General features: G+C 42.5%; 3 protein-coding genes across 3 annotated transcripts; 1 reads left to right on the plus strand and 2 right to left on the minus strand.

Moving 5' to 3' along the window:
• Positions 1-51: 51 nt before the first annotated feature.
• On the minus strand, positions 52-4,489 carry pdk1 (pyruvate dehydrogenase kinase, isozyme 1). Its single transcript, XM_079276996.1, has 11 exons — positions 4,140-4,489; positions 3,539-3,680; positions 3,378-3,449; positions 3,109-3,293; positions 2,379-2,474; positions 2,201-2,278; positions 2,013-2,077; positions 1,820-1,918; positions 1,630-1,740; positions 1,225-1,338; positions 52-1,149 (listed from the first exon to the last, which is right to left on the minus strand). The coding sequence occupies exons 1-11, from the start codon at positions 4,246-4,248 to the stop codon at positions 1,009-1,011; spliced, it is 1,212 nt and encodes a 403-aa protein (XP_079133122.1). The 5' UTR covers positions 4,249-4,489; the 3' UTR covers positions 52-1,008.
• Positions 4,490-5,128: 639 nt separating this feature from the next.
• On the plus strand, positions 5,129-7,914 carry LOC306783462 (nuclear pore glycoprotein p62-like). Its single transcript, XM_079277111.1, has 2 exons — positions 5,129-7,106; positions 7,212-7,914. The coding sequence occupies exons 1-2, from the start codon at positions 5,412-5,414 to the stop codon at positions 7,368-7,370; spliced, it is 1,854 nt and encodes a 617-aa protein (XP_079133237.1). The 5' UTR covers positions 5,129-5,411; the 3' UTR covers positions 7,371-7,914.
• Positions 7,915-8,749: 835 nt separating this feature from the next.
• itga6a (integrin, alpha 6a) lies at positions 8,750-24,658 on the minus strand. Its single transcript, XM_079276492.1, has 26 exons — positions 24,452-24,658; positions 18,217-18,341; positions 18,031-18,110; positions 17,657-17,918; positions 17,392-17,523; positions 16,365-16,578; positions 15,942-16,135; positions 15,767-15,861; positions 15,213-15,340; positions 15,044-15,133; positions 14,891-14,952; positions 14,634-14,803; positions 13,772-13,915; positions 13,557-13,672; positions 12,984-13,146; positions 12,222-12,308; positions 12,050-12,129; positions 11,869-11,946; positions 11,686-11,788; positions 11,431-11,607; positions 11,243-11,323; positions 10,588-10,695; positions 10,397-10,495; positions 10,172-10,297; positions 9,374-9,494; positions 8,750-8,888 (listed from the first exon to the last, which is right to left on the minus strand). Exons 1-25 carry the CDS (start codon positions 24,646-24,648, stop codon positions 9,387-9,389), a joined length of 3,219 nt encoding a protein of 1,072 aa, XP_079132618.1. The 5' UTR covers positions 24,649-24,658; the 3' UTR covers positions 8,750-8,888; positions 9,374-9,386.
• Positions 24,659-26,113: the final 1,455 nt, after the last annotated feature.

Genomic DNA, 26,113 nt, shown 5'->3' on the forward strand with positions numbered 1-26,113 from the left:
GTGACGGTTTCCACCATCACTTCCATCCACATAAACACAAACACACATCCGTCTGTGTGGAGATATTTATTTTTCACTGAACATGATCCATACAGAGCAACTGCTTCAGAGTAACGTGGACAATGTTGTGTAGCTTGTTTGACAGGATGAGTCTTAATAATACAACCACAGTAATCCAGACATGTTTCTCTTATATGTGATATTATGAAAACTAAATGTTGCAAACCCAATACAACATGGCTTATAAATTTGTGCGTCAGCAATGTTGAATTATAACAATCCACTTTACTTGTATAGATAAAGTGAAAATAGGTGCAAAATGTCTGTTTACAGACGGAAAAATCAATGGTTTTGATCACATGTTGCCCGTATACATCATCCAACTGATGAATAGACACTTTTTAACCACTTACTCATCAGCAGAAACTTCCAACGGATTTTAAAAACAAGCAGCAACTAGTTATCTAACAAGTGTTGAAAAGCAGAGGAGCTGAGCTGAACGAGCTCCTCACACAGACGGACTGTAACAGTTAAAGCTTTTCAGCTTTCAGCTAAATGAAAGCAGCTACGCGTTGAAGGAAAAGCTGTAAACCAGTGGAGCAAACGGTTCAAACCTTAAACCACGCTGACAGTTTCACTTGGTGACGTTTTCAGATGACGCGTCATTAAATGGAATTTAGTTTGTTCTCAAAGCATCGAAAAATGACCTTTCAACTGATTTAATCAGCTGAAACGATTACGTTATTGTTTGTCCGGCATACGTCAGCTCGTCCTTCATGATGATCTGAGGGTTCTGTTACACGGTCAATATGTTATCAGCCTGAAACTTCCAGCATTAGTTAGACTTTCAACGTCAATGTGGCTTTCCAGAGTCATCGCTGTTCATGGTACCAGTAGGAGTGAGAAGGAAACACGTTTTTCGTCACAATGAAACAATTGACCTATGAGGAATTTGGCACAACACCACCTCTCCTGCATACTTTGCTGCAGGAGCGCAGCCTGTTGGATCTAGAAACTGCGAAACGTCGTCATGTCCTTCGGCTCTTTGCTGGGGACGCACCAGTCGTCGGCCTCGTGGATCGTCTTGTAGTGTTTCCAGGCCGACTTGTTGTACACGGGGAGCCTCTCAATGGACTCCGTGGAGAGCGCCTAAACACGAAGGTAACACACGCTGTAAATAACGCACGCCGCACACACATGATGTTCACGCACAACTCATTTTACCCGGATGTAGATCACAGCATCGGTTCCATAGCCCTCCAGAGAGTACAGCTTCAGGTCCCCTTGAAAGTAGCGGGCGTACAGTCGAGAGATGGGCAGGCCGTGCCCGTAACCAGCCTGGACACAAGTAAAACAGAGCAGTCAGCAGATTTATGGCAAAGAGCACATGATGTAAGAGGCATGTGGGTTCTTTTGTTTTTAATTAAAACAAAAAGTATCACCGTCTAACTATAGACATAAGTAGTAACAGTAGTTCAGTCCCAGACGTATCCTCTGATGAATCTTAAAAGCTTTATAAGGTTATTATGTTTATCTTGGCGTTATTCGTTCCGCATGTGTTTTATGTCACATTGGATAAGTCGAGAGCAAAGTCAGAGGAGTGACGATCACACAATGAGGGTTACTGACCAGAGGAGCAGCTCGGGCTCCGTCGATGCTGGGGCGAGGAGCCGTGGAGTACGTGTAGGTGAACAACCTGTCGATCTTTCGCAGCGGCACGCCTCCTCCGCGATCACTCACCTGGAGAAGAACATCTTGTTTGGTTTACGCTGCCATGTTTTTTTTTTGGAGGGGGGGTATATAACAGCACAGCTTTTACCTTGACCGTCAGATCTTCAGTTCCCAGAGCGACCTGCGCGTGGATAGGAGGGTACTCCGTGGCGTCGCCGTACAGCTCCATGGTGGCCCGCATGGCGTTCTGCAGCGACGGAAGCACAGACAGCAGCGTGACGTGAAACCGTATCGTGTGAAACACCGGCTGTGGAATTATCGGTTCAAAAAGCAAATCCTACCTTAAAAAGTTCAAAGACCATGTGGTACAAATGAGATGGAACATAGACCACAGTGATGGGGTTGACTGTCGGGGACAAAGAGATGATAATACAGTTGATCAGGTACGGTTGAAGTAATTCATGTGTATCTATTCATTAATAATGCAATTTAAAGTGTTGTTTTTCTGACTAATGTCTGAAGAAGTTACCTTTGAATTCCTCCAGTATCAGCTCCGGAGAGTTCACGTAGTACCGGTCACAAAGGTTTCGTGAATTTTCATAGGCGTCTGCAGGGAAGAGGGGGGGGAAGAAGTTTTTTTTTTTTTTTTTGAGGTGGGAACACAAATGACGACATTTCTGAGCACTTCAACATAAAAGTGTTCTCACCTCTGATGATCTCGCTGACGCGACAGTTTGGATCAATACTGCCGATCTGTTTGGGATGAGCTGGGTTCACCTTCACCTTCCCACCAAAGAGGAGCGCTGCAATCAAACACACAGAGATATATAACCGCGCGCTACGATAGAAAGTGTTCATTATTCTAATAAAAATAGACATTTGAGGACATATTACTCCCCCAATTCTCAATTAATTGATCAACCGTCTGAAAAATGCAACATTTAATCAGAAACTGGAGATTTTTCACTTAAGTCTCTCCATTTTTTTTGTTATTTCTCAACTCCAAAACCCTAAATTCTGACACTCAACACACTCTCACTCTGTCCCGACTCACTGGGAGCGTGACGACCAAAAACTAAAACGTTCCATCTCTGCATTCTCTCATCTCCTAAACACAGAGAAGCCCGTTGTTAATGTTGTGACCGTGGCGTGTTTCTTTCATTCTTCCTCCCTCATAATCTAATTGTAATGTTTTCTTTTCTTTTATATGCCTCCTGTTCCTTATTATGTGTTTGCCATGCACAAAGCAGGAACTGTGTCTTAATAACAACAACAATATTTAGTGTTAACATTGTTGTTATAACATCCAGGTCTAGGCTGGTTGACTGCGTCTTTGCCCGTCTGGGTGTCTGGGTGTTATCTGTTTTTGTTTTCCTGTGGCAGTGGCGTTAAAAGCTTGCAGACCATCTTTTATGGGGCAGAAGAGGCTCTACTCACTGTGCTGGTTGAGCAACATCCTGATGGATATCCTGCTCATGTAGAACCGATCCAGAAAATACTGGACATTTTGGCTGACGACGGGGTCCGTGCCGTGGTTCTCCTTGTACTCCACGACTCCCTGAGCCATGGTGGGGATTACATCATTGTGCCGATCTCTGATCTTTATCACCGCGTCTGTGAACCTAAATGAAGACGCAACGATTACTGCGAGGCATTAGATCGTCGTATAGAGGAAATAAAACATCATAGTGGTTTCATCTACTTACTCATATGTGACTTTCTCATCATCTGCATTCTTGTCCTTGAACTCAAGAATCTCTTGAAGACTTTGCATGTACCTGCACATGAAACAGCACCGTTTATTGGCATCGGCGGCGTAGTTTTGAGAGACAACTAACTAAGAAAAGGCAGAAGGAAGCCTGCGTACCAGCCCTGGACCAACCGCACCGATGGAGTCCTCAGTAAGTTGTCCGGCAACAAGTTGATCTCTTTCATGATGTTTGCCAACCTCACGGGCAACTCCTGTCTGAGGAAGGTGAACGAGGTTTTCTCACACGCATTTTCTGAGCCTGAAAACATTATTGGGAGACAAAAATGATTACCGTAATCATCGATGTTGTCAGGTTGGGTGATTTGATAATGCATACTTTTGCCATGCAGTTCATGCTGAGGCAGCTATCAAAAGGCCCATTGTGGGCAATGTTGCAAAATAATGACCCAGACCGGTTATGCTAATATTGGATTTGTATGATTTTTGCATTCATGTTAAGCACTTCCTTAACTTGTCAGGTGTCTTTGTTGGAATAGTCCAAAAACAGACATACATGCCTGTCTGGTTATTTTAACGATAGAAAGAGTTTCTCATTCATTTTTTTCTGGTAAATTTACTGTCACGTGAATTTTATTTATGAAGCCCAATATCAGCGCTTTGCCTCGAGGGGCTTTACAATCTGTACACCCTCTGTGACTGGATCCTTGCAGCTGGAAGGGAAAAACTGACGTGTGTGTGTGTGTGTACCGACTCTTACCGAAATCCAGAAACTGCTTCATTGACAGAGGAGAGGGCGAGAATTTGGAGTAATAGTCAATGTCCTTTCCTATGGACACGCTGCTCCGCAGAAACCTTAAAATCCGCATCGTGGCAGCTCCTGTGTTCGCAGACGATGGCGGTGCTTACAGGTCACATCTACAGTTCCGACACGCAGTTAAGTTAGCTGATCTTTGTTGACATTAGCTTCCACGCTAGCGTCAGCAGCACGCAAACACACTCGTGGAATCAACGATCTGTTACCGAGTGATTTGGTGAAATTTGTGAATAGTCGCCGTTGTTTTTTTATTAATCGCCCTTTAATTGTTCATGGAGAAGTGGAATAAATGTCAACACAGAAAGAAGGCTATGCGGGTAACAAAGAGTCATAACTGTGTCAAGAGCGTGAGTATTTCGGCTATGTTAACATACTTTTAAAAATACTAATAATCATATATGCTTCTTATTTTGTAGGTATAAGAAATATACCATAAATATAAAACGGATAAAAAATATTAAATAAATGGGAAAGCATAATGGAATATTTTATTAATTTTAAAATTATTTTTTAATGGTATTACAAAAAGTGTATTTAGTATAGTCTTTCAGAAAAAAATAAATAGTTGAATGTCATTGGCATTAAGAATGTAACAATATGTACTCAATAATCCTTTCGGACATATATTTTCTTTTACATTTAGTTTTACGTTAGTGTTTCATTTCCTTACACGGCTCGTAAGCTGCATGAATTTTAACATCTTGTCGTAGACTCAGTACTCTTGGGAAGAACACAGGGCTCTCTTTTCCCTGGGAGAGTTTTTCAGGCAGCAAGCTCTACCAATCACAGTTCGTCTGGTCCGGGCCTTAATTGGGCATTAGAGCTGTCAGTCTTACCAAGAGGCGGGCTTTGTGCGTTGGCAGACAAGACTCGGGGCAAACTCAACTAAGTTTGGCCGATCTGCCGTCATTTCCTTTAGTCGTCGACAGAAATGCCTGTCTAAAGAAGTACGAAACAGAGGCCCACGTTTTGCGAAGGATGTTTTGTTAGTTTTTAAGTCTCCGTAACGTTCCAAAACCCGTGATTGACTTCATCAACCGCTAACATCTGGAAAGCCATCGTAGCAGAGAAACTATTCCCTCGGGTTTCGTGGGTTGAACCAGCTCGTGTTGGTGACCCGCCAAAAGCCGCAGAAGTTCAGCGAGGAAGTGACCATTTTGTGAGTTAGCTGGTTTCGATAGCTTTATATTTAAGTTGTTGTCCCGGGAAACTGAAATGAGTGGCAGTTTCAACTTCGGACAAGCCTCCACGGGCTTCTCTTTCGGATCTCCGAAGCCAGCAGTCACAGGCCCCGGCACGGGCTTTGGGATGACGAACGCCGTACCTGCAGCCACTGGTGGGGGCTTCGCGTTTGGCACTCCGACTCAGGCCACCGCCACTACCAACCACACCGGCTCCTTCAACTTTGGCACCCCAGCGAAGAGCACAGCAGCCGCCGGAGGCTTCTCTTTTGGGACCCCCAACGCCTCGTTTGGCATGGGCACTCCTCAACCCGCAGCGCCACAAGGGCTGACTTTAGGCACCACAGCAGCTCCGGCTGCGGGGCCAGGGTTCACCCTGAGCGGGGGTTTCCCACCACAGACTGCCGCTCCTGCAGGAGGGGGCTTCGCCTTTGGTACTCCTCAAGCTCAACCCCAACCTGCAATGCAACTGCAATCTGCAATGCAACCCCAACCTGCAATGCAACTGCAATCTGCAATGCAGCCCCAACCTGCAATGCAACTGCAATCTGCAATGCAACCCCAACCTGCAATGCAACTGCAATCTGCAATGCAACCCCAACCTGCAATGCAACTCCAATCTGCAATGCAACCCCAACTTGGGGCACCACCAACAGCCACAGTAACAGCGACTACAGGAGCAGGTGGCCTCTCATTTGGAGGGTTCAGCTTTGGAGCAACCAAGGTCCAGGCTACCACACCTGCAGCCCCCATTGCTGCCCCAGGAGGGGGCTTTAGCTTTGGCACCGGTGCTCCATCCAACCTCACTATGAGCATGCAGCCCCAGCAGCCAGCACCCACTGCTACAGTCACAGCCAGTCAGGGTGGAGGATTTGCTTTTGGGATTAAACCCTCATCCACCCCAGCTCCTCCCGCATCCAACCAGGCAGTCCACGCTCCAGGCCCGTCTCTCTTTGCTTCACCCATCTCTACAGCTGCTGCTGTTGCTGCTGCCGCCGCCGCCGCCACTGCTGCTGCTGTTACTGCCGCTGCACCAGGTACAGGCTTTACTATGGGTGCAGCTCCAACTTTAGCAGCAAGCACGGCTGCTGCAACCACTACGGCAGCTGGTGGAGGTCTGGCTTTTATGCTGAAACCTCTGGGGGCAGCCACCATCACCTCCACCTCTGTCCCTACCGCAACTGTTGCAGCTGCCCCAACAGGTGTTGCGACGGCCTTCACAATGGGGCTCAAACCTTCAACAGGTATCGCAGCGACTTCTACGGCAACAACGCTCTCTACAACCGCCGCCCCTCCGGTGATGACCTACGCCCAGCTAGAGGGTCTCATTAACAAGTGGAGTCTGGAGCTTGAGGACCAAGAGAGGCATTTCTTGCAGCAGGCGACTCAGGTGAACGCCTGGGACCGCATGCTGGTGGATAACGGAGAGAGGATCACGTCCCTGCACAAGGAGATGGAGAAGGTGAAGCTGGACCAGAGGAGGCTCAACCAGGAGCTGGACTTCATCCTTTCCCAACAGAAAGAGCTGGAGGACTTGCTCTGCCCGCTGGAGGAGTCGGTGAAAGAGCAGAGTGGGACCATCTACATGCAGAACGCCGACGAGGAACGCGAGAGAACCTACAAGCTCGCCGAGAACGTGGACGCGCAGCTGAAGAGGATGTCTCAGGATCTGAAGGAGATCATCGAGCACCTGAACACGTCCAGCGGCCCAGCAGACACCAGTGACCCGGTGAGACGAGGCCTCGTTGAAGTTGAACCTACCGTGACACTTTTTTGTTGCTTTGACATATATTGTTGCACATTTAAATTGACCTCTGTCTTTTTTGTTTTTCAGCTTCAGCAGATCTGTAAAATCCTCAACACCCACATGGATTCACTTCAGTGGATCGATCAGAACTCTGTTCTTCTGCAGAGGAGAGTGGAAGAAGTGTCGAAGTTGTGTGACAACCAGCGCAAGGAGCAGGAGAAAACCTTTCGTCTGACATTCGACTGATCTGGGATGAATACGTTGACGTGTATATTGACGAAATGATGCTTTTTGCCAGTTGTTCTAAAGAGGGAAGTCTTTTTAAGGGGTTTAGATATTTTAAATGCAAAACCAGTCGCAATTCCTGTTAACTTGCTTTATCTTTTTTCGTTTGGTTGCATAAAGTTCAATATTTCCGCAGTAGCTTTTATATAGAGTGAAATGATCTGTTCCCATGTAAATGCTATGGTTGTTCTAAATAATATCATTAAATAAATCAATGACGTAAGGCTCTGTTTTATTGGATAGCCAATAAGAATGTCTGCAATATGTCTCAGTGGCAATGTTTAAGTCACAGAGGTAGACTTCATCAACTGTTTTGATTATCAGTTAAGTGTTTTTATCAACAAAAAGCCAAATGTTGCCTAGTTCTAGCTTCTCTTCTGTGGTGGTAAACTGATTATATCTTTGGGGTTTTGACTTTCGGTCAAAACAAATAATTTGAAGATGTGACATTTCTCTTCAGGGAATTGTGATGTGCATTTTTCATTATTTCTGTTATCTTATAGACTCAACGAGAAAGTGAATTAAATGATGAGCTCCAGCCCTACATTTGTCGGTTTATACTTCCAATGTTAATGAAAAGGCACAGTAGCATTCAAAGCATTTTATTACACTTGGCAACTCAACAAGTCATTCACCTGGAATTTAATCTATAACACTTACATGGCAGTTTCTACTGACCACCTTCCCTTTGGATTCCACACATGGAACAAAACATTCAGTGTTGACCTACAGTAGTGGATGTTACCTGACGCCACAATAGTGAGTAGAGGTGACGAATCAACGCACAGAAGTGGAGGGAAAAGACCTCAGCTGTGCTCATTTATGCACCCTTCATTATTGTGAAATGATAATGTACCCAAAGATGGATTTCTATGTTGAAATGTCCTGAAATTAGACATAAATCAACAGACAGAAACGCAGATGAATGTTCAGATAATACTGAGCGAGGAGCGCTTTCCTTGCATAGATTTTTGGCTTTTTTAAGACGTTACAACTCCACAGCAACAGTAAACTTTGCACTTCGTCCATCCGCTCAAAGGACACGCGAGACTGAAAAAAAACTCTTTGGCTGCATGAAATTATTTTCTTATCAAAAAATAAATATACAGTGTGCAGAAGTATTTAAATATATACTAAACGTACAAAAAAGCATTTCATCTATACAGTGTAACAATTCAAAGACATGAACTCAACTGAGTCCTGAAAAAGTAAAATCACTGATGTTCTTCAAGCGAAGAAGGAAAGGCAAAATTCATCCGGGAAAAAAAGAAATCCGGTTAAAGCTGTTTGTAAAAATCATTTTAACGTTTAACGTCACGAGTAAATTTCACCGTCCATCCAATTAGTCATCCACTGCTTTCTTTCAAAAGGATCAAGCTTGACTTTTCCGTCTTTGTTCTCAGGAGTGTCCTTTCTGATCCGCACTGCGTGGTAACGAGGGACGCTGTCCTCTTGTTTGGAGCGTTTAAAGAATCCACACTGGGAAGGGAGATTTAACAACAAAACAAGATGCATTGTTAAAAACCGATAAATGTCGTAAATATTCATGCAACACTGTAAACAGCAAGAGGAGAGATGTGCAGCAATGTTGAGCATGCGTTGCAGTTTTTAATTGGACGTTTCAAACAGCCAAAGCAGTAACAGCGATGCAGTAAAGGCACTTGCAGAGCAGAACAACTACCCCAAAAATGAAAACAATAAGCCTGTTGGTAAGAAAATGCAAAGATTTTTTTGGGGGGGGAAAATCCAGAGACACATATTGTATGAATAGCAGAAACCTCAAGCACTTCATCAACACATTACTTTTTAAAAATATTTTAATTTTGTTTAATGTAAATGTTAAGGTTTCATCAGCTCACTACATTATGTGTCTGATTGAATATTTCTGCATGAAGTCAGCTGGCTGGAAAGCGAGTTCATTAGTCACTGCGGTAGTCACACTCCATGCTGACAGCTGGTGTTACCCCTGCTCATAAATCAGGCCTCAGCAGAGAGCTTGTCTTTGTCAGAGGGCTGAACATGGATCTCTGCCTTCTGATATGCAGCATCGTATTGGTCTTTTGATGGTCTCTTGAAGAAACCACACTGAGGGGGAGCAAGTGATGAAGTGTTTAGAGTGACATGACACTCAACAGCGGTTATGATGTCTTCCATCAAAACACCAGAGAAAATGCATTTTTATGAACATAACACTTTATCTGGAGAGTCCAGATGTTGATGCTCAAACGTCACCTGACAAAAACTAAATGTTGCTTTGCTGATTTACAGATGCAGAATATTGTAACCTACTGAATTCATCCATTTTAGATTGAAGACATACATATTCACATACAGACAATAAAGTATGCATTGTGAATATCTGTTTAGTTATTCTATAACATGTGGATGTATAGATATATTTGTTCAAACTGTAATTTTTATTATAGAGCATTATGTTCATCACAATGTCAAAAAAGAACGGTTACCACAGCCATGACGCCTTCAAATAATGATTATTTTGACAGTCAAAACAAATAATAAAGTTATTCACATTAATATGAAAACAAAGAGAGACAAAATACCATTATTTTTTAATCTGTAGCCAGCAAATAAAAATCAAAAAACAAAGTGATCAAGTCCTTTTTTATTAACTCTCACGTCTTGTACTGTTCAAAAACCTTTTCTGATCATAAGCAGTTCAATGAAGTTCATGTTTTACCTCCTATTGTCATCCTGTATTATAAACATGTGTGATATGAAGGTGTATCATCCCTGTATCTCACCTTCCACAGCAGAAACACCAACAAAGCCAAAATCAAGTTGCCTGCAAGAACAGCCACCAGTATGATCCACCAGGGAACTCCGCTGTGCTGTGCGACTGCACCTTCATGCGACACCGCCACTGTCACCTGCAATAAAACAGCGAGGCGTGGAAAAACCAAGAGACCGGGTGAGTCAGGAGCGAGACGGAACGGGAATAAGACGTCGGTAGCTGTTGAGCTGCTTACATCAGTGTGAGGAGTTCTCAGGATCATGTTCTGAGCCTGAGTGTGGAGGACGAGCGAGGCCTTCACAATAATGTGCAAGTTTGAGATGGAGGCGTAATCCTGTGTGGAAACAAAAGCAGCCGCTCAGGTCAGACACTGGTTCCACATCACAGATGAGACACGTGGAACGTATTAGAAAGACGACGTGTCACCTCGATGAAGGTCGAGTTCCAGAGACGAGATCTCAGTTCAAGCGATGTACCGTCCAGGCCCTGAAGGGGGCACTTGAGCACCACACATTTGATCTCACTGTCACACGTCTGAGGGGGGGGGGAGAGCCCATTACACATCAGAGCAATCTACACCTTTATAAACTGTGATGGATGACAAGTGTAGTTATTTTACTTGCGTTAAACTGCTTTCAGTACACTGTTAAAAAATACTCAAATGATTGACTGAAAGTAGTGACAAATGCTCATCGCAATTACTCAAGAGCCCAATAGTCCACACCTCGACATGATTAGAAATAAATAGAAATAATTAAAAGGACAAACAGCAAATATATTTAAGGAGCTGGAGCCAGGAAATAAAAATTTTTTTTTTAATAATTGCCAATGCATTTTCTGTCAAGAGACTAATTAGTTCATTGACTAATCATTTCAGCTGTACTTGTACTGTTGCTGTAGTTTGACTTTTAACACAACATCATATCTCATAAGCTCTTCATATGTTTGAACTGTGGGCATGAAAAGAAAATACTCAAGTACCTCACTTTTATACTTAAAGCGTGGTACTTGAGTAAATGTGGTTAGCTACATTCCACAACTGTTTATGAAGAAATGTGAACGCATCCATACAAAGACTCACCAAAACCTTCTTCTTTTCTGACGGTGACGACATTTTGCCAACAGCCTTTCTTTCTCCGATTTCACGTTTTGTCCTGGCCCGCTGAAAGTACATTATATTCTCATTAATTCAAAGTGGAACCAAGCAGACTTCAGGTCAGTGCTGATTTAACCTCGAGTACATGAAAGTGAAGGTTTAGAAACACTAACCTGGATGTGTTTGAGAGAGTTGATCTCAGACTCGGGAGAGCAAAGGACGTCCTCCGGTCCTGCGGCAGTGATCTTCACCAGGTACAGAAGCCATTTACCGTCTTTGTTCCATTTGGGCCACTGAATGTGAAGCGAGGCTTTGACTGAAGACTTCAAAGACTTCCACAAGTTGTGAATCTGAAGGAGAAATCAATATGTTGTGATTTCAAAGACTAGCAGGTTCTACGACAGCAAAGGTTGGGTGAATAAACTTACTCTGAATGTATAAGTAATCAAACTTCCAATCTCCTCTTCTGTCTTCATGGCACTTTCACCTTTCACAACGCCTCCAAAGGAAACCTGATTAGGGCTGGCTTCTCTGATGAAAACAAGCCAAAGTATTATTTTACATACTTTGGAGGCACTTTATCTGCAGTCAAACTAGTTCCACACACTTACCCACTGACTGACAACGGCAATTCAATGATTACTTTAGCCTTCGCTCTAACGGGGGCAATATCTTCTTGCACACTTGTACTGCAAGAAAAACAACAACACACAGATTTAGTACAATATTTGCATTTATGTTGATGTCAATTTATCTGAAAATACAGGAAAAGCATGAAGCAGCAACACTTACGTTTGGAGCTGCAGGTCGATGTCAATCTCCGTGGTGTCCACAGTCATACCCACAGTGCTCAGGATGATGTAAAATGTAACCTGGGGGCAAAAAAAACACACCTCACATCTCTCATATTTCAAATACAACAACTAAGTGTCAGGATGCACATGTGAAACTGTAGTCCGTATACCTTTGAGTCTCTCTTAAAAGGATTCCCCAGCTCACAGTCGGCTTGAGAGGCGTTCACATTGGCTGTACAGATGATTGGCTTTTCCAGCTGGGGAACAAAAGCAGAAAGTTAAAACAAAGCTGCAACAAACGTAAGAGCAGGATAACGTGGTGTACATATATAACGTGCACTACGCTACACTGTATCAAAACGGTGCATCTCTCTATCGGCTTTAATGTGTTTAAGTTTGTGTTTGTTTCGTTTATTCATCTCTGTGTTGTCTGCCTGTATGTTTTATTCTGCTGTTGATTCTACAACAAGTCTCAGGTTCTTTCATTAATGCTCGTGTCCAGTGTTTATAAGCTTGTCATTTATTGTCAGCCAGTTGGGTTTAATTGATTGAGTTGTGTCGTCTTTTCTTGATAATTCTAGTGAGGCTACACTAAGTTAGGAGGTTGTACAGCCTGTTATTTATAATTGATAATCCGTTGTATGCGCAAGCTGTGTCATCAATAGAAAAGTAATATTCTGTTGGTTTGGAGATAAGGACTCGTGTTTTACATGTTGTAGCCTTTCTGTGTTCTTTAATTTAATATGTCTATCATATAAAATCATCATCACAACATTATTTCTTTAACCTCCCTACGCTAAATTTTGACTGACCTAATTTCGACTTCTATTAAAGTTCATTCTTATTTGACTTGCTTTTGAGTAAAATGTCTTTTCAGCAGCTGTAACTTGGGTAAAACATTCTCGTCTCTCGGCGTGCCCGGTCTTGTTTACCGTCGTCTGATGCGAGCGCACTCCAGAGTAAGACAGCGCGTCTGGGAACGTCCCCACCAGCTTCGCCTCGTATGCATCATCTTCATTCATGTTGCTGACGGTCACACGCAGCGCCAAGTCCTTCCTCTCGTAATTCAGATGGAACGCAGGGACGTTGTTATTGCTGCAAATACACAAACATAACCACTCACCTCAGGTGGAGTTTTACGGGGGAAAAAACACTCTTATGGTATATAATATATAGTTGTGTTTTCATACATTAACATTGGCTTTTCAAGTTGTTGTAGTTGACATTGTACCAGCAGACACTGAGCAACAAACATGTAACTAAAGCAGCATTACAGTCTTTTTTTTCTAGAGTAGTGAAGCTCCACCATTCAACCCACAGTATGTGCGGCTCAAAAACCAAAAGAAGTTTAGGAGTTAATTATGGAAGAACTGGGTGTTGGCTCTCATTGGGATTTGAAGTACAAGCAGTTCTATAGTTATGATTGATTGTAAATATGAACAATGTTGTTCGATGCAGATTTAATCAATGCATTTGAGCTCATTTTTCGATCACATTCTACTCACATGGGCAGTGGGGAGTACACGTCGAGGTTGCTTTGTTTGTAGTATAATTTGTAGTTCATCTTCAGGTTACTCCGGCAAATATGATCACTTCCACATCCCTCTTTTACAAAGTTGACCTGCAGCAACAACAAATCGCAACAAAACCATGTGAAAACTGTGCTCCGCTGTGAACCTGTTGTCCTTAACTTGATAATAAATGCTGTCTGAATGTTTACCTCAATGACGTCTTTGCTTGGTTGAGAGGAGTCTAATATGGGCATGAGTTGAGAGAGGCCGTTCCTCGTCTTCTGCCGCTTAGTACCCGCAATTCCTGCAGACACCTCGATGGGGATGCTGCGCATCTTGTCCTTAATGTTGTCCTGTGCAAATCAGAAAACACCATACGGTGCATAATAGTTATCTCTACATGGGTTCTATTGTACAGGAAAATCTTTTTTTTCCTTTGTTAGAATTGTTATATAAATCATTTGTTTATTTCTGTGGCTTTTATTGTCATTGCATTCATGCAGAAACAGAGTTGCTTTCAATATTGATTGATTCATTGATTAATACTTTGGTCTATAAGTGTCAGAAAACAAGGCAAGAGCACATCTTTTTGTTTCCTAAAGCATTATGTCACCCAATCAAAGCTCAAATGTATTTAATTTACTGTCACATAAGATAAAAAGCAGCAAATCCTCACAAGTGAGAAGCTCTCATCAGATAATGTTGAACTCTGAGACGATGAATTGATTGTCAAATATAGTGGACGCTTCATTTTCTGATGATCAACTGATCGATGAATCAACTTGTTAATATGTGTAGGATTGGTTTTAAGAAGCTTAGAAAGTAGAATTGTTTTGTATGCAAGAAAAAAGCTTGCAACTTCAAAAGCTATTTCTGTGACATCAAATGTATGTGTTGCCACAAAAATACCGAAATATACCTCTCTGTTTTACTCGCAACAACGTACTTTGAAGGCAGCATTCGCTGAGCTAAACAAGCGCAGACTAATAACTCCAACTGTTCCTGACGGTTGCGCTCTGAGTCGAATTTATCCTACAAATGTGATTTAAGTATGTGGGAGATTGGTCTCACTGTTAGTTTGGCTGTTATCTTGATGCATGACTTCTGGTTTTGGCCGCGGAGGTCCAAGGTGCCATTTAACTGGTAGTCTGTTTCAGTGCGGGAGCTGTTGAGGAACATCACTCTGGAGGGCAGCCCATGTTTCCTGCGATCTCCATCCGCCTCGACAGAGTAGCCGATAACTGCAGTGAAGAGGGAAGCATCAAAAATGAACTGAACGTTTTGTTTTGTTTTTGCAAAAGAAGATTCTGTTTCAGCATTTCACTTACTTAGTCTGGGGTTGTAAGATGCCGTGTTTGCTTTCCAGGTGAAGCACGCGTCCACCGTGAAGCTAAGAACAGGACATGGATTTGTTTTTAACAACAACAGACGACGCTTTGACTGTGAGGTCTGTTGAAATGTAGGAATGTTAGAGCACCTACCAAGTACTGTTACCACAGCTTTTGATTGTAAGGTCGATTTCCTGTGGAGATATTTTGACATCTCTCCTGATGCTAATGACTGGCCGTGCCCTGAAATAAAGGTTGTTGAAAGAAGTTGTGGTACAAATCAGCAGTGTTTAAATTGACTTAAAAAATGGGTGATAATTACCTGTAGATCAGGGCTGTGTCCGACAGAGAGCCCACAGCCACATCTGGATAAGAGTTACTGTCCAAGTCCATGTTCCCTGCGAGAGAATATCCAAAGAGTCGCATGTTGTGCTCTTTTCCTGAAAGGATCTGTAACAACGGAGGAAACATTTAAGAATGAATTAGGCCTTAAAAAAACGTGGTCAGCTGATTTATAAAACAACACAACGTGTTATATTTAGTATCAGAAGCCAAACTGACTTTGAGACTTTTGACAGCAAGTACTTCAATAACTCCGGGTTCCAAAGCAAAACTATGTGTCAATACTAATGAAATACACAGAGGAAAGCTTTGTTTTGAGTCCCTGTCCACAGGAAGGTCCAGACAAATCAACGTCTTGAACATATGCAATCGTTTCAGAGCTTAAACCGGCAGTAACTGATGTTTTGGCCACATGGGGGCAGCGGAAGTATGCTGTGAACACAACACTGACGAATGATCAGCTTTCAAACCCTGGTGATTTAGTATCCCTACGTGAACCTTTGTTGATATGAAAACATTGAGAAGAAAGCCGACCTGTGCAGGGCTGGTTTTGATTCCTTGTGCAGAGCCATGATAAATGTCGACTTTTCCTGCACCGCCGTCATCATAAGGAGCTCCAATGGCAATGTCTGCATGAGAAAGAAACCATATGATGTGACAGAGACTGATAGAGAGACATAAATAAGCGACAAAATGGCCGATAAATTACCTTCATATGAGTCTTGATTGATGTCTCCAATGTTTTCCACTGCCAGTCCAAACATGGAGTCTTTGGTCCCATTTAGACGAACAGGTGTGATTCTGTCCCACCTTCCTGCCTGGTTGATGTAGACGTAAACGGCTCCCCCAACGTCTCTGTCCTTCATGTAGAACTGAGGGGCTCCCACAACTATGTCTTGCCATCTGAATCAAAGAAGCGAGGTAATGATTGACAAGTATCATACACAATATGAACAGAATCAAGAACTGATTGAATTTATACATTACAAGCAAATAAGACACCACTATAATAAAGTAACCTCAAAGTAAGTCAGGTCCTTTTCCTAAAATCTCAAAGTTTTACAGAAGTTTCTTTGATGACATGAATTATCTGTATCCTGACGCAGAATAGAGACGGTGAAAAGTTCCCTACCCGTCACCGTTCAAGTCGACCACAGCCACGTCGTAGCCAAACGAGGACGCGAGTCCTGGCCCGTGCAGAGTGTGCTCCACCAAAAGTTTGGAGGAGGTTTGGCTCTCTTTCTTCAACAGGACCACAGCTCCACTGTGATTGGCTCTGGGTGCTCCAGCCACCACCGTCAGGCCAGGGCCCCTGGTGATGCTGTGTCCCGAATCGAGGGAGAATCCTGAAGTGTGAGAGATGTTGTAGGACATAAACATCGTATTTTACACGGAAGAAAAGTTAGAGTTTCACCCCCTTTTTTCCCTAATTTGGAATAGTGAGGTAAAGGCAACCACGTGTCTCAGTGCAGCACTTTCTTTTCACCTGCCTGTTCTACCTCTATGCAGTTGCCCCGACGAACCACTTGGAGTCACTAGTGCAGCATCAACGACAATATGTCTGTCACTGAAAACTATATTTAGGCTACTGCAGCGGTTCCAAAACTTGCTCTGTCTGCCTCGTCTTTCCCAGCCGGAAATGTAATCAACTGGTAACAATACTGTGGAAACTTCGAACAAAGACAGTTTAGATTAATCCGATTTTAAAAGATATAATCAAGAACCTGAGCTGCATGTTTGCTTCAAGCATGTCATTAGTTTCAGATGTGATGATTAAAAATACCATTTTGCCCCAAACTGCCACGGTATATTCTTCTACTGGCGTGAATGTCAATAGGGAGGGAAAAAAATGAGAAGTGCGCCTCAATACGCAATTCCAACAAAAACTGAACATTATAAAGTTTTTAAAGGTATATTCATGGCAGAGCTGTTGTGTTGAATTCAACTTTAGTTTAACTCCAAATGTCCCGCAGTAAAATACCAAAAGGTTTTCACAACACTAATGTTGAGGCAAAGCTCGAAAATGCTTCAGTAAATCACTTCTCATGCCAAATGTGTAAGCAATGCAAAGCCCTACAGAGGAAGTAACCACAGTGCAAAAATGAATCAGGACACAAGTTACCCACGAATATAGTTCCGTTTACTTTGTAGAAACCCACCGAGGTAGCTGTTTGCAGGTACAGGCACCAGCTCTGGGCTCAAGCGATGCTCATCTCCAACTTCATACGGCCCGTCGTCATACACTCCCATCTCTATCAGAGTGTTGTTCTTTTGCTCCACTCGAACTATGCCTGCAGAAATGTTTATTTCATCATTAAAAAACACAAATATTCCAGTTCTTATTTTAACAGAATCTGGAACTTTATTCTCTCAGTAAATGGTGTCATTCACTGTGTGTGTGTGTGTGTGTGGTTAGTTAGTGACCTTTCCAGTTGTAAGCTCCTGGTGCTCCAAACACCACGTAGTGGTAGTCCTTGGTGAAAGTGGCAGCCACACCCTGCTGGCAAGACCCAAACATCTCATGGCCTCGGGGTCTGCCCTTACAGAAGTTCCAGTTGCCTCCATCCTCATCAGACAACAGGTCGATGGTCAGGTCCTGGCTCAGGACATAACAGCGCCCGGTGATGTCCCGGTACTCCAAAGGCGTGTTCACATACAAGCGCCTCTGATAGCGATGAGCACAAGTCTGAAATTGCGAAACACAGTTGAGTTTAAGTTCATGCCTTTTATAGCCCATAAGACCACAGTAGACCTGACTGTTGGTGGGAACGTTGGTTCCCATGCTCGGTTTGACTCACCACGATCTTTCCCCCGGGTCCCTGGCTCTGAACCGTCACCCCCATCCACTGATTCTCCTTGTTCTCGACACGCACGTCCTCTTTCAAAGTGCAGTAGCACAAGACAAAAATGTAAGCATTTATATTCATATATTCATACATTTGTAAGCGGTACTGTATATGCAGACAGACAGACAGACAACTCACCTTCACTATCAAATTCAATACGCTCACAATGGTTGGACTGAGTGATTTCACATTTATAAAGGCCTCCTGTGATGTTGGCTGTCTGTTTTCCCAAAGCTCTGGCTCTGGGTGCTCCAATCAATAGCCTGAAGAAGAAGAAGAAAAAAACAATATTATCAAACTGTTATTTACTGAAGCAAACCGAGACGTATTGATATGTACTGAGGTGGTTTTGCTGAAGTAACTGTCTGCTACACCTTCAGTAAGTCATTTTCTACTTTTCTAAGCTCCAGGGAAGCAGCTTGTTGAAATTTAGTTACAAGATCGACTGTGACAGTGACAGGAATGGCATTTCCTGCCTATAAAAATGTGCCACATGTCGTCTGGCTGTTATCTTGAAAGGCTCAGGCTGTGGCTGCTGTTGGCAGGGCGAGTGGTTTTCTTCCTCATTGCTCCATCCGACTGTCACAGTTGTCAAAAACTGTCAAGAAGTAGAAGAAGTAAAGAAAACAGCCAATTGACAACACAAGCTTGTTTCAGATTAACAAGTCACATGTCGCTTAGCTGCAAGTATCTCTGTCATTTTCAGAATCAACAAGAATTAAGAACAGTCGGGCCGAATAGTTCAGGTTATGTCATACCCCCGTGCTCCCATCTCTCTGATTCCTGTCTGTATTTACACTGTCACTATCATTCACCATCAATTCAAGCCGCAATTTGGAGCACGTTCACTTCAACCATAGTTCATTGACCACAACTTCTTTGCTAAATCCACAGCATCATGCAGCCTCAGCAGGCATGCAGAAGCAATGTGTTTCTAGTTGGGTGACCGCAGCAACTGGAAGGATTTACTTATTAACTTCTCTTTTACACAGTAATTCAAGAACTAGACACAGACAAAAAAAGTGAAAGATATCTCTCATGTTATGTGATTTTAAATTGAGTAAGGTCACAGTATTTGTGAATTTGTACTTCTGAATGAAATATCATCAATGCCTTGGGACATGACTCACTTAACAAAACGATCATCTAATTTGGTTGCAGCAGGCATACTTTTGTATTTATCTTTGTGAACTAGCACATGACTTTCCTTCAAAATGCACATAATTGGATTCCTGAAATGTGGTGAGTTCATCGTGCATACTGAGGAATCAACAGAAAGGATTCTCTCATCGAATAAAAGTCCACTTGTTGATGAAATCATCTCATTTCTGTTTTCACAACTTGGTTCATCGTTAAGTAGTTAACTTTTCAATTTCCACGACATGGAGTTGTTTATCTTGTCAGCAGTTAGCCATTAGCTAATCCCCCTAACTGTTTTTTCTTGTACACAGTTCACATGATAATGGAGACATGTTTGCCACTCGGGTTTTCTTAGCAACTGTTTAAACAACTGGGTCCTTCATTTCAGTCGAACAAACAAAAGCAGGCATCCCACTTCCAGCTGGCAACTGCCAATTTTTGTCGGCTGAAATGACGACTGTCCCTGTCAGACTTATCAGCTGCAGCTAGCTAGCTAATTAAGATAACGTAATTTGGCTCTGTGAGTTGGTTAAAAACACATTTTAAATCTTTTCAACTGACTCTGTTTTAAATAAACAAGACAGTGATGGGGCGAAGCTGCTTTATTATCGTCCATATCAATTGAAAATACTTTGTGTTATAACTGTCTAACAACTCAACAATATAGATCAAAAATGTAAAACGCAATTCTTCATGTGACCTGAAAGACTAGAAATGACTCGCAATGTACTTATGAAGACTTGAGGCTCAGCCTTGGTTTGGATTTTTCACACTAAACTATAGTATGATCACTGTAGCAAGATTATCAAAACTACCGAAATAAGACTTTTTTGTTTGTTTGAAATTTCCTTTGACGTGAAGGAAGAAATATAGCAAACAGCACACAGTGATGAGCTGCACTATCACGTGTGAGCTAGGCTGGTCAGCTCAGTGGAGGAATTTTGTCAAAGGACTGAGAGGAAATCCTCTCCGCCCTTTTCTCCTGCCTGTGACTCTGCAGTTCCCTCAGTAACCCAGTAACCTATTGATCTCGGGACGGCCCCGTGGCTCCTCATTTTAAACAAGGACTCTTCTGACTGAGGAGGACTGATGTGAGACTGAAGACCAGATCCTCTCCTCAAACAAAACCCAGTGAAACGCAAATACAAACAAGAGCCTTTACAAAGTCGGCTTCACTTCAGCTTCCGAGCTACAGCAGTTTTAGCCCAACAAGAACCGCAGAACACGAGAAACATTGACAGCGCTGTTATTTTATATCGGACAAACCAAATAACATTTTCCAACACAACACCACTGCAATCTACTGCCTCAGAAATGACCTCAGAGTTGAGCCAATGAATTACATTTGATCGCGTTAGATTTAGAGCAACAATTGATTTGAAATTAATCAGCAATTGTTTTTATGTTTTGGTCGACTCAGATTTAATTTGGTAATAAGTCATTTCTTTATGCTTTTTCATGCTGAATGACTTATTTCCAAGAAGCTTGTGAGCACATCTCTGGTAAACACGAGATTTAAAGTGGTGCTTTTGTGTGATTACATGTGGAGAAACTCAGTTTTACAGATCTGTTGATTAAACCAACTAATCATGTGAGTTCCAATAAAAAATCTCTTGGGTCGAGGACAGCCCTGTAGATTTCACAGGTGTTTATGCAGAACAAACACCAGATTTATGAAGAGGCCGTAACAACACCTCCAACTCAACAGCACCGCTACTCTGGAAAGTGACAGCTGGAGAATTTAGCAAGTAGCTGAGGGGTAACATTGACATTTACATGCAACACGCCCGAAAGCAGACAGTTTTTCAGTTTGAACAAAAAGACTAAATTTCTGTATTTGATTTTACTTTCTGCAGCAGAAATGAATGCAATGTTTTGTTTGTGATGATAGCATAAACTATAAAGCCGCAGACCGTATTCTTTACTCTACAACTACTACAGAGCCTGAACCCAGTAACAGCCACAGCGTGAAACCACGTCCCATCATGCAGCGTGTCGCAGTGTAAATGGAAATACACAGCGACTGCTGTGGGTTTACAGAGTGATCTCACTGGTCTTTGTTAACAGATGTGGTCCGGTGCTTCCACAGCTGTGCACTCAAAGCCACAAGAACTGCTGCAGCTGTTCTAACTGTTTCAGTTTACACACACACACACACACACACACACACACACACACCCACACACACACACACACACACGTTGATTGGTGCTGACCTGTGATTGGCTGGGTACACATCACAGAATACATCATGAATATTTACTACAGATACAGACCAACTTTAAGTAAAGAATCCAGCTTAAAACAAAGACTAAGTCGCCCATTTTAACTGTTTATTAATCATATTTTAAGCAACACAATCACTCTCGAACGTCAGTGTGAAGTTTGACTGGAATGTCTCGACCGATGGTTCACTGATGCGTTTAATCTATCAGGTTACATGTGCACAGATGGCCGTGTATGTCCAGTCAAATGTCCGTTTTCTCTGGTTTCATCCAGAGGCTGTTATATCCACATCATTAACCCAACACATTATTCATGGAGGGGGCATCCAGTTGCTTCTTTGCACATTGCCGCGTTTTTGTTCAGTCTCATGTTGAAACGTGGATCTCCTTGTTCCTTCCACTCATCACAGACCAATGAGAGGCGTAATAACACCATCAACACCATCAAGCCAAGTTTTGCTTTTCAATGAACCCATTAGAGGAACAACATGGAGAGAGTGGCACACATGGATGGAAGCAATATGAGTTGAAAATCACTGTAATCACAAAAAAATATGTTTTTTTGTGTTGCAGTAAAGTGGGGCAGGTTTGGCTTTTAGCTCTGAAGGGATCAAAGGCCAGTTGGGGTTTCACATTAGAGGAAGTTAATCGATCTACTAGTCACACATGTTGCTCACCAAACATATTCAGTGTTTAGAAAGGACTTCTCTCTTCACACATAATGTATTATTATCACATTAATACAGTGACAGCCAGTAGAGTTTTACAGCTGCTGGCGATCATCAGAAACATCTTCGTATATAAGCACAGAAGAGACAGATGCAGATGTGTGTGACGCATTGCTGGCTTCACGGTGCCTCACGAGCTTTGAGTTAGACGGGGCTGTTCATCACCTACTTCTGTGTGCTCGACTGAGCTTTCACTTGACTCGGCTGGCTGAAAATCTCAGGATCACATGAGGATTTGGAGCTGAGGCGGGGGAGCTTGCTGTCAGTTACAATAACGTGCAACGTTTTTATACCGTAACACAGACTCAAAGACCAGGATGTGAGAGGACGACAATGTGAACAATTAGAACGAGGGATACAACTCATGATTGACTTCATTGTTTATGTATTTTGCTGTTAAGCAATTAATTGTCAGTCGAGCTGAAACGATAAGTCAGAAATGTTGCTGAGACAACAAGAACATTTGTCACCTTGGGCTTCAGGGAATTGTGATATCCTGTTTTTACACAGTTTCTTAATATTCTTTGGTTGGTTGAAGCTCTTGTTGCTTATAAAATATCATGGAACAGTGACGTCTTAAGAAGTCAATCTCAATTTTATACTGATGCCTCTATATGAGTTAACATGACCATCAGCAGGACGCTTGGCTATATCTGTCATTGTTAATGATATGAAATCATGCAGGTGCCCCAGAAACTCCTTCAGCTTTAGAATTTCGCCTCGCTCCTCCGCCGGTCCCCGCTGGGAGCCAACGCCACGCTGCTGGAGGGCTAAGCCGTATTGCTGGGCCCGCTGGAGAGAAAGGAGGCGCGGGAAAGCCAGAACCAGAACTGAACACTGTCGGACCCTGCTGCAGTAAAATTAGAGCTTTCCTAAAGGGAATCTGATGCTCGGGAACACAACCACTTTTCTCCACAGGGGCCGCCAAATTCAACACAAAATGAAAGTTCCTTGTAGCAGCTTTAAAGCTAACCAAAGCATACGCCAACAATTGTAACCCTATGCAAGGATGCTGTTTGTTTCTTTTGCACATGTTGGCAGATTGTGTGTAGTACGATTGGTCAAACTGGAGCAGCTTCCTCATCCTCATGTAAGCGAGGTGAATCTTCACTCTCCTCTTACTTTTACTGGCTGAAAACCAAATATCAGGCCAGTGTCACATTTCGAGCCTCTGTTTGTCCAACAAATATGACTTTCTCTTTACACTTGGCAACTCTGACAAATGTCTAAGTGCCTCTTTTTAGGATGCAGGCTTTGCGCGGAAGAATCCTTGTAAAAATTTAAAAAAAGAAAGAAATGACAGCGTTGAACTTTCTTCACTCATTACACCACACCTTTGCACATTAGTCAAAACACTTGTAAGATAAAATTCCACAAGTTAAGCCTGATCTATGTGATATCTCTCTATGTCCCATTATCAGGGCTCCTTATCTGTGCTCTCTGTTTCTCAACATGCTGCTGCAGGACCCTGTGCCCCCCCCCTCCTCACTTCACCCCCGTTACACTTGTGTGGCAGGTTGATCAGGCTCACTTTACTCTGGTGTCTTTTCTGCTCCCTCGGGGCTGGCCAAAGGAAACTATTTACTGTGCACACATGCAGAATCAGAAATCCTTTAAATGCTTCCTCACAATTTAACTGCTGTTCACTCTTATCTTGGCACAATTACAAAACATGTGGGCCCTGAATAATTTGTGCATGAATGAAACATTTGCATTACAGGGTGCATTAGTCAACTAGTCAACAAGATGTTCAATTTACAATCTTATCAAAAGTAGAAAAAGCAGCAAATCCTCACACGCTATCCAGAGAACCACCTCTTTGAGAACAGTTGCAACATTACAGCTCTCCTCTCAGTGTGACCATACAGGCACATTTACATCACAGTTGTAACCATTGTGTATTCACTTGTTGTCTTTAGACTCCTCACCATTTCATATTCAAAGCACCACGGGGAGACTGCTATTGAGATTTAGAACAAAAACACGAGAAGAAACACTGTGGGCTTTAGTAGAAAGTGACTACAGCATTTTTATAGGTTGCAGCAGCGCCTGGATGGAAATCAGTTTGTCTTGAAAAAGGAGAATCCCTAATAAACAATGTGTTTCCTGCACGGGAAAAACTTATTCAGACAAAGAAATTAGGATGAGGATCTTGTAAAAGTTAAGATGGACTTCTGTCAGTAAGGAACCTTTCGCGTCAGGTGCGCGTTTAAACTACAATCACTGGCGGATGAAGGCCAACAGAGCAGTAAAGTGCTACAGTGAAAGAACACCACTCACATTCTTTTATCCGGGTTGAGTTGCCGGTGCATGGCGAGGGAAAACCCGAACAGACTCCCCGGCTCTCCGTCCTTCCTGATGACATGACTGGTGTCAAGGTTGAATGCGAGCACCAAAGTTGGCTCCAGAAAATGAGAATAAAATAAAAGTGCAGCATAAACAGCAGAGGGTCTCCCCGGCTGCAGCAGCAGCAGCATTGCAGCGCTGTCCAGGTGAGTGCAGTAGTCCAAAGTTGTCGAGCCGCTGACCCCGCTGCTCCTCTGCGCGCTGCCCGGTCTCCTTTAACTGGAGCCTGGCTGTTCCCCCGCAGGACTCTGCGCTCCCGCTCCACAGCGCTCCCTTCGGTCACCAGTGAACAGTGAACAGTGCCGAGCAGTCGGGATTTTTTTATAATATATAATTGAGGTATGTTTACATAAAATCAGTGATAATAGCAAAAAGGTGATGAACAGATAATGCATTTATGTGCCTTTATGCACTGTTGCGCATGAGTTGATTCCATTCTATCATTTTATCTTTACACGACTATAATCTGGATTTTTACATTCCTTTTATCTGTGTGAATGTGTTTGTTGTGATTTTATGTGTAATGTTTGCAAAACAGCTTGATTATCTGATCATATCTTATCATTTAGACCTGTGCGTTCTTGTCTGGCGTGTCAAAATGTCTTCTGGTAAAAATAAAAGGGCCTATATCCTCCTGGGAACCGAGGGAAAAGAGTGTCTTCCAACTTCTTCTTTTTTTGTGATTTTCCTATTCAGAGTTTAAAAAACATCTTACAATTTAGACTTTTTAAAAATGATTTGTATATTTAATTTCACAGCATGTCCACTGTAGTGGACCACAGGACCATTTTATTGTGAAAAGACAGCCAAATATAGAAGATAATAAGGTATTTTTTTTATTAAACTGAACTAAATTGAGGTAACAGTTATGAAATGTATCATCACTTCCATATAATCAGTGGACAACCATCCAACAACCAAGACTTTTCACGGCTTTGCTTCACATCTCATCATCTACTGTTGGTTCATATGTGAAATACAATATATCAAGTTATCAAGTTATTTTTGGCTCACGTATGGAAGGAGTTAAAATTCCTACTGCTGGCGTAGATAAAACGAACAAATTGCTCCCTAAATGCCAGAGTTGTTGATCATTTTCAGACCTAAAAATTGCGTCAGAGATGTTTGAGAAGCACTAGAGTAGCGTTGGACAAAATGTATATCAAAATCTAACCTTCTACATGTATATAATCTAAATGAATGGCCAGTGTTCTCATTTTCCTTCTAAATGCCTCATTTAAAGAGTTAAAAACAAAATAGTAATGCCATTAGAACCAAACTAGGAAATTTGTATTTTAACATTGAGTAGCTTCTATGTTTCTATACATGATGGCAATTATCTATACAGTATAGGCTTTACATGTTCTATAAAATAGGACAAATAGCAGCCAAGGCCACACTAATTAAGGTTGTTTTGCTATTTCAGTTGGTTGAACGCAGATAAACAGCCAGTGTTTCACTCAGCTGAACAAATAAACCTCCCAGATTCAGCCAGACAAGCTGCTGAAGGTCACTAGAAGGCTGAACTATCTTTGGAGGGATTGGAATTTCAGTCAATGTCATGATTTATTGGAAAAACCCTGATTCACTGTGTGA

Source organism: Melanostigma gelatinosum (assembly GCF_949748355.1).
Source record: "Melanostigma gelatinosum genome assembly, chromosome: 10".
Lineage (NCBI taxonomy): Eukaryota > Metazoa > Chordata > Actinopteri > Perciformes > Zoarcidae > Melanostigma > Melanostigma gelatinosum.

Excerpts from the sequence above, each read along its gene's own strand:
- itga6a (XM_079276492.1), bottom strand. The coding sequence starts at position 24,648 with ATGCTGCTGCTGCTGCAGCCGGGGAGACCCTCTGCTGTTTATGCTGCA. Across the intron at positions 15,134-15,212 it reads GACACAGCCCTGATCTACAG|GGCACGGCCAGTCATTAGCA; the intron begins GTAATTATCACC and ends CCTTTATTTCAG. Across the intron at positions 14,804-14,890 it reads ATCTTACAACCCCAGACTAA|TTATCGGCTACTCTGTCGAG; the intron begins GTAAGTGAAATG and ends TCTTCACTGCAG.
- LOC306783462 (XM_079277111.1), top strand. The coding sequence starts at position 5,412 with ATGAGTGGCAGTTTCAACTTCGGACAAGCCTCCACGGGCTTCTCTTTC. Across the intron at positions 7,107-7,211 it reads CAGCAGACACCAGTGACCCG|CTTCAGCAGATCTGTAAAAT; the intron begins GTGAGACGAGGC and ends TTTGTTTTTCAG.
- pdk1 (XM_079276996.1), bottom strand. The coding sequence starts at position 4,248 with ATGCGGATTTTAAGGTTTCTGCGGAGCAGCGTGTCCATAGGAAAGGAC. Across the intron at positions 3,294-3,377 it reads GATGAGAAAGTCACATATGA|GTTCACAGACGCGGTGATAA; the intron begins GTAAGTAGATGA and ends GTCTTCATTTAG. Across the intron at positions 1,339-1,629 it reads GAGCCCGAGCTGCTCCTCTG|GCTGGTTACGGGCACGGCCT; the intron begins GTCAGTAACCCT and ends ACTTGTGTCCAG.